This window comes from Giraffa tippelskirchi, chromosome 5, assembly GCF_054371585.1.
Source record: "Giraffa tippelskirchi isolate mGirTip1 chromosome 5, T2T-mGirTip1v1.2.pri, whole genome shotgun sequence".
NCBI classification, from domain to species: domain Eukaryota; kingdom Metazoa; phylum Chordata; class Mammalia; order Artiodactyla; family Giraffidae; genus Giraffa; species Giraffa tippelskirchi.
In genome coordinates this window covers 35942855-35957180 of record NC_137279.1, presented here as the reverse complement: position 1 = coordinate 35957180, position 14326 = coordinate 35942855, and the positions used below count along the sequence as shown (strand labels likewise).

Sequence of the window (14326 nt, the reverse complement as noted above, 5' to 3'; positions counted from 1 at the left end):
ATTTAATAATTCAGATCTACCACAATCTCAAGACAAAAAGGTAAAATGCTGTTTTTCAGGTCAGCAACTCCACTGGAGTCATTCTTGAGGAAAAACAAATGGTGACACAGAAGACAAGACAAGGGATCAGAATTCTGTGGTAAAAAATAAACAAGTGTGCGGTGACTGCACAACACTGAGAAGGTGCTAAATGCCACGGAATGGGACACGTTAATGGTTTATTTTACATTATGTGAATTTCACCTCAATTAAAAAAAAAAGAGGTCATTTCATAGCTTCTATGTTAAGCTTCTTTATGAATAAAATAGCATAAGGTACCTCTTTTAGCTGATCCCTGGGCTTTTATAGTTAAAGCTACTCTGGATTCTTCAAATGATGTCTTTTCAAGTAAAAGTATTCTAACTTATGCATATTACACATAAAGTATAATGTATCACTTAAACCTCCCAATACAGCTATGTATTTTCATCAAGAGTTCTCTTAACTTTCTAGAGGAGGAAATGTCTGAAATATTCCTATAGGAATATCAGTCAGTAAGACCATCATCTAAGATGTTGTTCAGTCACTAAGTTGTGTCTGTAGGTGATAAATTTCAAGTGCGGAGCACGCAATACCGACTGGGAATTTCACTGCTGGATTCTTCTTTTACTAGTATTTTGAAAACACACTTCCTGAGAATTCAAAGGCTTTAAGATGTATAGTTACAAATAATATTAGGTATAAAAAAAGGCAAAAAAGAATCATATCATTTATAGCTATTATCTCTCTTATTCCTTCTAGAAGCAAAAAAAGAAATCACCATACAGCAAATTGTAAGAAAGTCATAAACACCCTTTCATCAAGGGAAACAGCTCTGTGCAAGTTGCTGTGGCAAAGAGCTTACTTCACAACACAGGCCACAGGCCAGTAATCAACATTCATGTCAAAGTTTCACCTTGGAAAAAACCTTTGAGGCTAAATTTACTGAAGTGAAGTGAAGTGAAAGTCGCTCAGTCATGTCCGACTCTTTGCGACCCCCATGGAGTCCATGGGATTCTCCAGGCCAGAATACTGGAGTGGGTAAGCCATTCCCTTCTCCAAGGGATCATCCCAACCCAAGTCTCATGCATTACAGGAGGATTCTTTACCAGCTAAGCCACCAGGGAAGAAACCTTTGAGACTAAGTTTATTAGCTATTATTATTATTAAGCTTTATTATTAAATATTGCATATCTTCATTTCCACTTGACTTTACACAGTGGGATACCAAAAAACGTATGGATACTTAATGAATGAAGTAATCCGTAAGATGTGAGACATCATTCCCAGTCCAATAACAAGAAGACATTCTATGTGACGTGCAGACGGCCGCTGAGCTAATCAGCTAAATCAGCTAGGTCTCTGATTTATTTATTATTAATCTTTTTTGTAAATCCAGAGAATTAATTTTCAACACTACTTACGGACATCATGTCTTATACTATCTCTTGGTAGTGTTTTAAAAGCTTGATATCAAAGACAGGACCTTGTATTTCTTCTAATCTCCTAAAGCACTTACCACAGACTGTGTTTAAAATATCTTGATGCTTGACTGATGAGTTGAAATGAACACATGATTTGAACAATGCAGCTGTCAATCTGATCTCCTCAAGGCAGGAACCTTGGGGAGTGCTCTCTGAGGAAATAATGTGTGTATGTTCAAATTCTGGAACCCAAGATTTCAATATATGGTGTCTCTAGAAATCTACCTTGGCAGAAAAGCTTCTAAGCCAAACGTTTCAATAGTGAATACACAAAACCTACCTGCTTGAACACTTCTTCATCCTGGTGAGTGGTTCTCACCAGCTCCTGGATGAAGCCATATGGGAGGTTCCTACACAACATGTACGGCACTAGGAAGGACGGCTGCTGCAAGGACCTGCAGACCCAGAAAGTCAAGTGCTCTGATGAATCAACTCGTCACCCAGGAACAACAGACACACAAAATGCCATGCGGCTGATAATCACAGGTGAAGCTTCAGATCTCCCAAATAGGCCACACAATAGACAATAGTTGAGGCAAAAGATCACCCTTCAGTTAAAACAATCACTCTGTGGGCTCTTCAGTGAGAAGTTATAGAAAGTGTCAAAGAATCCATCTTTTTCTCCATACAGCCCTTTAAGAATAAAGCACTAGAAAAACCAAAGTACTGTATGTCTCTTTTATTTATTTATGCCTCATCCAACAGGGGGGAAAAAAGATTAGCAGTAGCTAAAGACTTTTTTAAGCTCTTATTAACTCTAACCATGGGGATAGTGTTTTTAGCACATGTGCATCTTTTTTCTGACATGTTTCAAAAATGGTTATGATACAGAAAATAATACAAGGTGATCCAGAATGAATAAATATTGCAACTTTGCCATTTTTCCTTCAGATATTTTTCATAAGAGAAATGAAACACAGAAATACTCTTTTATTAAACTTGAAACTTTATGGGATCCTCCAAACAAAAATTAATAATGTAGGACACTGTGGGTGATCCCTGTATTACCTATTCCACCACCATTCTTTATTGCTGGATAACAGAAATTGATTGTGTGACACATGGAAAGTGAGGCTCTGTACTTTTTTCCAAGTATCTGTACTGCTTTCAAGCATCTGCTTTTAAACTAAGTGAGTAACTTCTTGCCCTGATGTCAACACATTTCAACAACACAATCTATCTCAATAAAGCACACGAAGTGTTTTATTTTCATAGTATCTTAGAGAAACAAAGGGACCTCAGAGACCATCTCGTCAACTGCTCATTTCACAGGTGAGGAAATGAGCTATCCAATGCGGTGCAACATGGCTGGGCAGCCTGTGTCCACGGAAGGAGAGGCCCTCTCCCTGCAAACAGCAAGCACACACTGGTTGCTCATACCTTGGCTGTGTGAGGGACCCCTGGAGTACTAATGCAGTGTGGGATATGCACTGTGAGCGGATGTTGCTCAGAAGCTGGCTGACGGCTGGCTGGCTGCACATCTGCAAAGACAGGTCGGGGTGAGGACTACAAAGACAAACAAAATAATCCCACGCAGTTGAAAACTGACAAAAGAGTCAGAAGAGATGGATGTGCAGGAAAAGGCATCCTTTTCTCTTCCTTTATTGATGATGAACAAACTAGATTAACTGCATCATCCAAGCATATTGCCTCCGCTAAAACCTACTGTTAGAGAAGCAGCAGAGGCTTGAGGTGACCACGCAGGGGTTACAAAAACAGGCCCACTCTCTTTGCTTTTGCTAAGGTTAAGTGCAAAAAACCTCAAGAGGCCCTTCACAAATATGACCTAACATGCAGAGAACTGGATTAATTTCAAATGGAAAACCAGAACTAGCAAACGAAATGGGAAAGGAGGGGAGATAAACTGGGAGACTGGGATTGACATATACACACTATATGTAAAATAGATGATAAGGACCTACTATATAGCACAGGGAACTCTACATAATACTCTGTAATGACTTACATGGGAAAAGAATCAAAAAAGAGTGGATATATGTGTATGTATAACCAATTCACTTTGCTGTACACCTGAAACTAACACAACATTGTAAATCAACTATGAAAGTGAAAGTGTTAGTTGCTCAGTTGTATCAAACTCTGCGACTTCATGGACTGTAGCCCATCAGGCTCCTCTGTCCATGGCGATTTTCCAGGCAAGAATACTGCAGTGGGTTGCCATGCCCTCCTCTAGGGGATCTTCCCCACCCAGGGCTTGATCCTGGGTCTCCAGCATTACAGACTCTTTACTGTCTGAGCCACTATATGTCACTGAAAATGTAAAGAAAAACAAAAAAGAATGAAAATGAAACGGGATTGAAATGAGATATTCATTCAGAATGAAACAGTAGAAAAAGTGTCGCTTTCTGAGTTTAAACCAGCTTCTCAATTTATGTGACTCTGGACAATTATAGGTATCCCCCTCTTTTTCAAAGTTCACTTTACACTGCTTCGCTTTTAGGGAAGACCAACAGTAGTATGTATTAGATCCCTCTGAGGTGCATTTGCTTATCAACACAATGAAAAAATAATAATACTTATATTACACCGGCCTAATGAACAACTGTGAAAACCTGAGTTCATGGAGACCTAGCAAAGTGTGTGATGGTTGACAGGTACTCTATAAATGTTTTATTATGAGAGGTTATCATAGTGTTAAGTCATTGGTGATAGTAGAATTTGGCCCTGTCACATCTTCTCTCCACTAGGACGAGTTGCAGAAGCACTGGGATCTTCATCTGTTTGGTTCATTAATCCAGCCCGGCTTCTACTATAGTGCCTGACCTATGAGATGCTCAGTAAGCACTTTACTGATTGAATAAATGAATCTAATTAGGGGCTTAGAAAACAATTATTTACCCAATATATACCCAGGTTTTGTGGCTTTTAAGTGAATCTATTTCATATTACCTTTGGTGCTTTTTTTTCCTCTATTCCAATTCGGTCAAAACACTCGATGAGGTAGTTGAGCATGTCTGTCTCCTTGCACGTTTCAATGGTGAAATGGTCGCTGTAGGAATCCCAAGTACTTGCCCCACCAGAGGCTCCCAGACTTTGGAGAAAAGAAAAGGGATGGTTTTGATCTGTTCTCAGTAAACCACATGACAGAGCTCGCATTGCTGCTGCAGAAAGCCTGTTAGGGTCCCCGCACCCAGGACAAAGCACAGACCCCATGCGGCTGCGCCTGGAGCTGACTGCTGGCTTCACCTGCTCCAAGTCCAACAACAGAGATTTTTAGCAAACATTTTATTGACCTAAGAAGAAAGTCTGTCCAGAAATCCAGCATCTCATCTTCTCAGGAACAGCACCTTACAAAATCAGGAGGGCTAAGAACTGGTACTAAGCACCAGGAATTTGAAGGGATACCACACGTATGTAAATCCAACTGGCCAGCTGTGCTCGGGCTGACTTGCAGGTTAAAGCCAGCCTGTGCTGTTAGGCAAGCAAAGTCTTTAGGAGTGAAGTTACAAGGGACTGACAAAACATCCCTCCCTCCTTCCTAATGTCTAGCACACATCTCAAAGCCTTTATGCAGCATTTGGCAACAGGACCAGAACTTAGGAAAACTGTCCAGTTAGAAGGAGATGTGAAAATATTTGTTATCAATACAAACTTTCCAAAACATTCAGTGGAAGGGACAAAGTAGTATTAGTCAAAACAAAACAAAAACCTTGTGCTAAGAGTATCCAAACTTGCATTCTATCTGCAGCTCTATTGCGTACTTGTTACTTGAACCCAGAACTTCCATCTCATCTGCACTGAGGTTAAATGAAATCATGTGGGGGTGTTTTGTCAAATACAGGCAGGATACAATGGGAGGGCCCTGTTTCTATTAAAACTATTCTCTGAGACCATATCATGAGGGTTAGGTGTTAGCAAATCAAAGTTTAGATCGATTATCAATAGATCAAATACCAAATGTGATGTTCAACTCACAAATTTGATAGACATAAAAGATACAAAAAGATTAACCATGGCATAGGAAGAGGCCAGGAATTTTGAAATGAAGAGGAATGAAAAGATATAAATTTAACAACAACAATAAAAAAAATTACATGTGAAAAATGATAAAGAGTCTTGGAATGGTACTAGAATATTTCATTAAAAAAAGATGAAAACAGGTGGTCCAGTGTTTAAGAATTCGCCTGCCAATTCAGGGGACATTGATTCAATCTCCAGTACAGGAAGATTCCACACACCAAGGGGCAACTTGAGCTTATGCACCACAAGTACTGAAGCCCATGCACTCTAGAGCCCATGCTTGGCAACAAGAGAAGTCAGTGCAATGAGAAGGCCCGAGTACCCCAACAAAGGGTAGCCCCCACTCACGACAACTAGAGAAACCTCAACCATAGCAGTGAAGACCAGGCGCAGCCAAAAATTAAATAAGTAGGTAAATAAATAAAAAGATGAAAACAATGCCAAGGTTTTAAATCCAAGGCTCTCAGGCCAGAGACTTGTAAATCTACAACTTACTTCCTACACAAGTCTGACAGAGGGAGGGGAGGACAGGAGGTTGAGAAGCAGCCAGTGCCCTCCTGACTGGGCAGATAAGGGACCCACCCTCAAAGTGCCCCACCAGAGACAAAGATGGGCAGTCCAGGGTGGGAAACATAAAAAAACGCTAAAACAATTAATTCTTGTGCCTTCACATCAGTTAGAGATACACTTCATGAATTAATGTAAGATCTGATATCTGTTCATTGGCCAGACAACAGAAAGATAAGGACTGTAATAAAGCAAAGGAAAAAAAAAAACAACCCTAACAACAAAACAGAAAAACCCACCCATAAATATAAGAAGTATGGTGAAAACGCAAAAGGAGAGGGTGGGGAAAAAGATACTTGCTCTTTCCTGCAGCCATCTCACTCTCAAGCTATCTGCCATCCTTCTCTCTTCCATCTGAGGTTCGTGACTCCATTCCCTGCACTTCCCAAAGATGAAATTTGCTGATATAAGTTTACAACTATACACAGCTAAGGTTCATCTTCCTTTGAGCTCTTGCAAAAGCAACGAGAACAGACCTTCCTCATGTTGAAAATGAAATATTTAAACTAAATATTTCCCTGATAATAAGTTCCATCTTTCTCCCATGTTTACATTTCTGAAATGGAAAGCATCTTATATTTGATGTCAACAGGTCCTTGACATTTGCAACGAGCCAGTCTAATGCAGTGCCCTTGACCGACAGTGGGAGTCATCATGCATCGTCGGTGGCTGCTGACTGAAATTGGGCCCCACTCTTAGCCAACACAGCCCCTTTCATTTTAACTTAGACTTGAACACCTCAAAGTCAACCAAAATACCTTCACAAACATTTTGCAAAGACATGAAAAGACATGATGATATGTGCAGAGGACTGCCAGGCAAGGCAAAGAAAGACATTCAGAATGTATCAGAGAATTTTCAAAGCTGAAAGAGGTTGATGTATGTTGTGATTATCTGTCAGGCACCAAATAACACTTCCAGGTGACTTTCAAGAGAAGAGAGAGAAATAAATGAAACAAGAGTTTAACCAAATAGTAAACATAGAGTAAAACCCAGTATTCGTCAATGTTTCCAAACTATGAGATCAGTCTTAAGAATGTTGGAAGTAGATCACGAGCAGGGTGGTCAGTCAGTCTCACCAGCGCTGGGCATGACTGCCAGTGGTCAAAACTGGTTTACAGGGATCTCTAGATTCGAACTCAGAGAGCAGAACTCAGGTTCTGAATGTGATCCTGAAGGAAAAAGGTGTGTACAGTTTAATTTAAACACATTAAATTTATGCTATCAACAGACATTTTTTTAAATGTTTTAAAACAGTATTTCATTTTTTCTCTAAAAATGTTGCTACAAAATTCATGATGCCTTTACAACTGTGACATGTGGAATATGACACTGGAAATCTGTCATATTTAAGTCCTAAGAGTATCTAAAAAATTACACCTCCTTCTGGGAGAATACAGGAACCATTTTCTGATAACTACATCAACAATCCAACTGAATAACATAATTACTTCACAAAATGAAAATACAGTGGAATCCTTCTGAAAACACAGGAAAATATATCTGGAGATTTATATATGCATCAGATCTGTGCAAACTGAATCTCATTTTAAATGTACCAAGAAACCTAGTTTCCTAAAAGGATTCTGTGGCAGTTCCTTTTCTTCTGTGATGGGAATAATCACTCCCTATTTTCTTTTATAGACGCAGACTTTGGAATGGCATATTTTATCAATGCAAGGAAAGGGAGAGCTGGTCAGGGATAAGCAATGTAAATCCCCTGAACAAATGTCTGCATTGTTGAAGGTCGTGGGGGCAGCACCTTGATGAAACAGATCAAGACCTTGTTCATGTGGCAACTACATCCTCTATAACGTAGACATTTTCGTAAAAAGTCTTTACTGAGTTTGTTACAACACTGCTTCTGTTTTATGTTTTGGTTTTTGGTCCCAAGGCATGTGGCATCTTTGGGAAAAGAATACATGCATAAACTCGGGGCAGTGAAATAACTGCTAAGAAATGAGAATAATCAAAGTCCTACTGGGCAAACATGGAGAAGTCAGAGGCAACTTGGTATGCTGGGCGGCATGTGAGATCTGGACTCCAGCTCTGCCTTCTTCTAGTTATGAGACTAACCTCCTTGAAGGTTATTGCTGAAGCTGAAGCTCCAATACTTTGGCCATCTGATGCGAAGAGATGACTCACTGGAAAAGATTCTAACGCTGGAAAAGACTGATGGTAATAGAAGGGAGCGATGGAGGATGAGATGGTTGGATGGCATCACTGACTCAATGGACATGAGTTTGAGCAAGCTCTGGGAGATGGTAAAGGACAGGGAAACCTGGCGTGCTGCACTCCATGGGGTCGCAACGAGTCGGGCATGACTGAGCAGCTGAACAACAACAACCTTCCTGAACCTGCCCACATTTCCTTGCAGTAACTAGAGGCTCTGCTGTGAGGATCAGAGGGATAACGTACGAACACGGCTGCAGAGCACCTGGGACATAATGCTCAGTAACTATTCGCAGCTATGAGTACATAATCAGTAAGTAAGTTTTGTTTCTCCTTGTAGGTGTCAACTCTATATCTGAGACAAAGCTGGATATTAGAAGTCTAGAGAGGAATTAGGTAAAGCAGCATGTGATCTGATATCTTTGTTAGAGAAAGCTGGAATTAAACAGGCAAAAGGAGAGACAGTATTTCCCCCACAGATAACTTACAGTAAAACAGAAAACAAAGCACTTTTATCATGTATAGGAATTGACTAACAAGGATGGCTGCTGCATTACTACGAACATGGAAGAGGATGTCTGTGAGTGTGTGCTCAGTCGTGTTCGACTCTTTGCAGCCCCATGGACTGTAACCTGCCAGGCTCCTCTGTCCTTGAGATTTCCCAGGCAAGAATATTGGAGTGGGCTGCCATCTCCTCCTTCAGGGATCTTCCCGACCCAGGGATCAAACCCAAGTCTCCTGCATCTCTTGCACTGCAGGCGGATTCTTTACTATTGAGCCATCTACGTGAAAAAGACTCTTCTACCTTTGGGAAATTTACTTGAGAAATAGTGATACAACATTCGACATAATACAAATATCAACCTTCCTGAATCAATATTCAACCCTGTGCCAATATCCTTCTCTCTCTTTATAGACTCTCTAATGATTCTTCTGAACACTGTCCAGTTGAATGTAGTGTACCGCACCCCTACCGCCGTCTCTATTTATAGCCTGGAGTTATTTCTGAATACTGCTGGGCACAAATACCAACTCAGTCCAGATGAAACTTCAACTTAATAGCAAAATTGTAAGATGATAAGTCAGAGGCTTAGAGAGAAGGTGCTATTATATTTTTTTGCTCAAAGTCACCTAGAAGGTCCAAGCCGTCTTTTTCACTCTGTTTTCAGGGGTGAAACTTCAGCAATATTGTGAGCTCTGTTTTAGCCTCTGCAGCCATTCCACAGGCTAGGCTGTCTAAACAAACAGGGTCTGGCTTCACTGGCGTCAGGGAAGCGAAGTGACTGATTAGCAAAATTTAAGATTAGCAGTGAGGAGTGCTTCCCTGGTGGTTCAACGGTAAAGAATTCGCCTGCCAATACAGGTGACACGAGTTCAATCCCTGGTCCAGGAAGATCCCACATGCCGAACAGCAACTAAGCCCCTGCGCGACCGCTATTAAGCCTGTGCTCTAGAGCCTGGAAGCCACAACTGCTGAAGCCCTCTCGCCCTAGAGCCTGTGCTCCGCAATAAGAGAAGCCACCACAGTGAGAAGCCTGAGCACCTCAACTAGAGAGCAGCCCCTATTCGCTGCCAACTAGTGAAAAGCTGATCTGAAGCAAACGAAGACCCAGCACAGCCAAAAAATAAAGATTAGAAATCAAAGCAGAATCACAGTTATAAAAGAGAGAGTACGACCCCATGTGCTCTTCAACAGACGGCCCGGAGTGAGCTGAGAGGGACACATACACACACACACAAGTCCCAGCCCCTGTGCCATTCCTAAAAAGCAGCAATCCATGCAACTGTACATAAGAAAACACGCCTCCCAGAGTACATGTTGCTTACATCTGGTGGCCCGCAAGAACACTCTCCTAATAAAATAAATGAAGGGTCTCTTATTTTAGATTTTAGGGCAGGTGAACTTGATGTCTACTGTGTTGTTCATGTTCTTGACAAATGATCATACGTTAAGTTGTTCTCCAAACTTGCCAGGCAACAACTATGAAAATGTTTCTATGGTGGCACTTTACCCTCATGAGAAGGTCCTAATGCTTGAGTACATGTGGAGTTTCTCACATCTGGACTCACCAGGCCACCTCTTTTGACTCTAGTACGCCTCTAATTAGGGCTTATAAAAGTTAGTTCCTAAGCACCTAGGCACATGCAGAGGTAAGACTCCATTCCTCTGATACCTGGAACCAAAGTGGACACAAGAAAACTCATCACCACCACCACCACCTTCATCATCACCATCATCACCATCATCATCATCTTCTTCATCTTCATCACTACTGTCCCCAGAAAGTGCGAGGAAGAGGAAGGAGAAAGGACTGTCGTATATACTACCATAACAAAAGCAAAAAAAGTCATCAGGGAACAAAAGAACACAAGGAAGAGGAAAGCTTTTACAACCGCTGGCGTTTTAATTAAATCGTAGGCTACAAGTTTTGTCTACTGATATGCATAAAAATAATTCACCTAAATTATATAAAGGCCAGGAAACACTTGATGGGAAGGAGGGCAGTGGATTATTGGAGTTTGGATACTGCTTCTTTCTAAGGGGCAGATAAGAAAGCGTCAAGGCATAACTACTGGCCAGAGGTCAAGTGTCTGCTCACTCGACCCCTTGGTCTGGCTGTATCTCAACTATGATCGATAACAGTACACAAAGTGGAAAAGTGGTTCTACGAGCCCTAGCTCTCAAATATAAGCTGCCACAGTCTCTGAAATTCATTTGTCATGAGGAATGATATTTTAAAAACAGAGTGACTTCTTATTTTCAGGAGGAAAAGTGAAAAGTGAGGGGGAAGAAAGGGCTTCATAATTGAGCCACCCATACTTTCTGATGCGACGGAACCCTGGCAGAGCAGGGACTTGGGGCATGAGCCTACCCAACTAGTTAGACACGGGGTTAACAGCCCCAAACAGAGAAACACAGGTAACTGAGGTCAGCGTCACATGACAGTTCTTCTAAACTGTGTTAATCTCCTCTCCCTGCACTGCAAACAAGCACCCGCCTCTCTTTACTGCTTAAGTAAATACCTAGGAGAGTTCCTTAGGGAGGAGGGCCGTCTGCTGGGGGCACTCCCACTGGGGGAGGCGGAGAGTAAAGGTGGTCCTGTGCCAGGGGGCCTCTGTCGGGAGGAGCTGGTGGGCACAGCTTGAGGGCTACTGGCTGGGGCGGACAGGCCTGGGGAGCTAGACAGGATGGAGGTGCCCGAGGATCGCGAGGCAGGAGAAGATGTAGACCCCGAGGGGTGGGTGACAGTGTAGGGCCGGTACCGCGGAGACGAGGGCTGGCTTCCCGCAGGCGTCCCCGCAGCACCAGGAGGACAGAGGGAAGAAGCGGGAGGCGTGGCCGCCTGGCTGGCTGCCCGGGAGGGGGAGGCCAGAGGCGGACTCATCATTGGCACAGAGCTCCAGACACTGGTATTGGGAGCTGGGCTAGTCTCATAGAGGCTAAATGAGTTGAGAAAAAGAGGAAAGAAGAGAAAATTGAAGAAACGCTTGAGATAAATAACTAAAATGGAAAATAGCATGTTTTTAAAGAACTGTATAATTACAACCTCCTATCTCTAAGCATTCCCGTATACAATCTTTTAGAGACTCATCGAAGTAACTGTAATCTAACTGCCATGCTGATTTAGAAGCCAGACTTACAATATGAGAAAGCCTTCGTTCCAAAGAACATATTCTGTACAGCTATTTGTTTCTAAAATTTAATTTACAAACAGCCTAATCATGGAAAGTCAGAGACCCATCTGGAAAAGACCATATCTCCTCAGTGAGTCAACCACACGCCCCAATCATAAGACATGCCATAATCTGCATGATGCAGGTCCCTGGATGAATGCTTCTTTCTCCTACATACTTCATGGCTATTTTACCACCAGAGAGATGTGCAGAAAGAACCACACTGACCTAGACAAAGAGCTGGCCCCAAAGGAACCCAGGCTGCAGAACATGGGGCTCGTTCCTGGGTTGGAGCCGGTGGTCAGCATGAGGTTTCTGTCTGGTGACCGAGCTGTTGCTGCAATTGGCTGGGAGGTGGCTGTCAGGCTGGCAAACGGGTTTTCATCTCTGGTCTGAGTAGACATCATTAGCACTTCCATTAAAATCTGGCCAATCAAGTCCTTAAAATCAGAGAACACTGTTGGAAAGGCAGAATAAAGAGGAGGTTATACATGGGTCTTCATACACACGGTCCTTGAATAAGCCAGAGATGTGCAATGTGCTATTTTGGACTGGATTCTCGAATAATAAAAGCCGCCAGTAGAAAATGTAGGGAAATCCAAATAAGGTCTGGATTACAGACAGTAATATCTTAGTTCTGACAAGTATACTATGGTTGTGGAAGACGTTGACAGTAGGGGAAACTGAGTGATGTGTGTACAGGAACTACCTGCACTACCTCTAGAATTTTTCTGTAAATCTAAAATGTTTTCAAACAGAAAGCTTATTAAAAAAAAATTGGAGCCCAGTCAATGAGAGTCACTGCTGATATATATTAACTATGAAAAGAACCTACTCCCAACTACAGAAGTTAGTTTATCACACTGGAAATGCAATTGGGTTAATATTTCTTCACCTATTCATGTTTATATATAGTGAAACTATGAAATACAAAATTCAAAGTATTTTATGAAGGGTCTAATATTTAGTCACCACCTGCCTTTCTGGAGCAGATTCTGTTTTCTAGCCTCCTTCTTATTCTTTGCAGCTCTCGATTGCTATAGGTCTTTTGTTGTTGTTTAGTCACTAAGTTGTGTCTGACTCTTTTAGGACCCCATGGACTGTAGCCCACCAGGCTCCTCTGTCCACGGGATTTCTCAGGCAAGAATGCTAGAATGGGTTGCCATTTCCTTCTCTAGGGGATCTTCCCAACCCAGGGATTGAACCAGAGTCTCCTGCATTGGCAGGTGGGTTCTTTACCACTTGAGCCACCAGGAAAGCCCATTTTAAATATCACTCAATAAATAAAATGTATAACCCATGTAAATCTTACCTGATTTGTTACTAAAAATTACCAGATAGATTCGAGAATCTTAAGATTTACAATAATAAGTGGCAGGATTTCAAAACTCATGGTTGCTAAGCTCAACTCTACAGTTACAATTAAGAAGAAGATTCCAGTAAAATCAGAAATAAACTATCCATCTACCTGGAACACAAGAGACATTTTTTTTTGTTTGCCGTGGAAGACAGGCAGCAGGGAAAAGGAAATGCAATCTCCTTGACGTTCACTCACTCATTTAAAGTATATCTACTGAGGGATTATGAAGTGCAGGTGCTGCAAATATATGAGGGAGCAAAACAGACAAAAGTCCCACCATCAAGGAGGTTGTATTCAAGTGAAATGCAAAAGAAGACTCCAGTGAACTTCCCCTCCCTTTTCTGTACTCCAAAGCAGGCGTCCCCATACCCCGGACAGATATATGGTCCGTGGCCTGTTAGGAACTGGGCTGCACAGCAGGAGGTGTGTGACAGACAGTGAGCGAAGCTTCATCTGTATTTACAGCTACTCCCCATTGCTCCCATTACCACCTTAGCCCTGCCTCTTGTCAGATCAGCAGCAGCATAATAAATGTAATTTGCTTGAACGGTCCCAAAACCATCCCTGCAACTTCATCTGCGGAAATACTGTCTCCCATGAAACCAGCCCCTGGTATCAAAAAAGCTGGGAACCAGTGCTCCAGAAGACTGCTATAGAGAAGAGTGAGAGTACCCTGTGATGCTGGTCTCTTGCTAAGTTTTATTACTTTAAGTGTGGTTTAGGATAGCCTCTTAAAATAGAATCCAGTAAACACTGCAAAGTATCAGTATGTTTCAGTTTGCTAAAGCAATTTAACCAAGCACATTTACTCCACTGTCTACATCTGACCTGGGAGGCACTTACAACACCTACCGGTCACCCTTTCAGGATCCCTGCAGACCAGCCAGCACGCTCCTGCTCAGAGTATAAGAGGCCTTATGCTCTCTCTAAGCACCTTCTTATTGCAAAGGAAAAAACTTCAGCCCTGAGACAATGGACACTACTAACTGATACAGTTTTCTTTTGGAGAAATCATTAAAAAAAAAAAATTATCAATAAGTGGAAAGTAGACAAACAGCAAAGTCTTCAT

General features: G+C 41.9%; 1 protein-coding gene across 22 annotated transcripts in view; it reads right to left on the bottom strand.

Moving 5' to 3' along the window:
* UBE4B (ubiquitination factor E4B) overlaps positions 1-14326 on the bottom strand; it is a 125952-nt gene that overhangs the window by 46813 nt on the left and 64813 nt on the right. For 13 of the 22 annotated variants that reach the window (XR_014053410.1, XR_014053408.1, XR_014053406.1 and 10 more), the window contains exons 6-11: positions 12126-12354; positions 11247-11663; positions 10397-10546; positions 4413-4554; positions 2883-2983; positions 1783-1897 (exon numbers count right to left, since the gene is read on the bottom strand). Coding sequence is in view for 15 of the 22 variants with exons in the window: in XM_081489367.1 (XP_081345493.1) it covers positions 1783-1897; positions 2883-2983; positions 4413-4554; positions 10397-10546; positions 11247-11663; positions 12126-12354 (1154 nt within the window). In the remaining 7 variants the exon portion in view is untranslated. The remainder of the gene's footprint in view (positions 1-1782; positions 1898-2882; positions 2984-4412; positions 4555-10396; positions 10547-11246; positions 11664-12125; positions 12355-14326) is intronic. The other 9 variants (XM_081489377.1, XM_081489370.1, XM_081489371.1 and 6 more) reach the window with 1 other exon arrangement.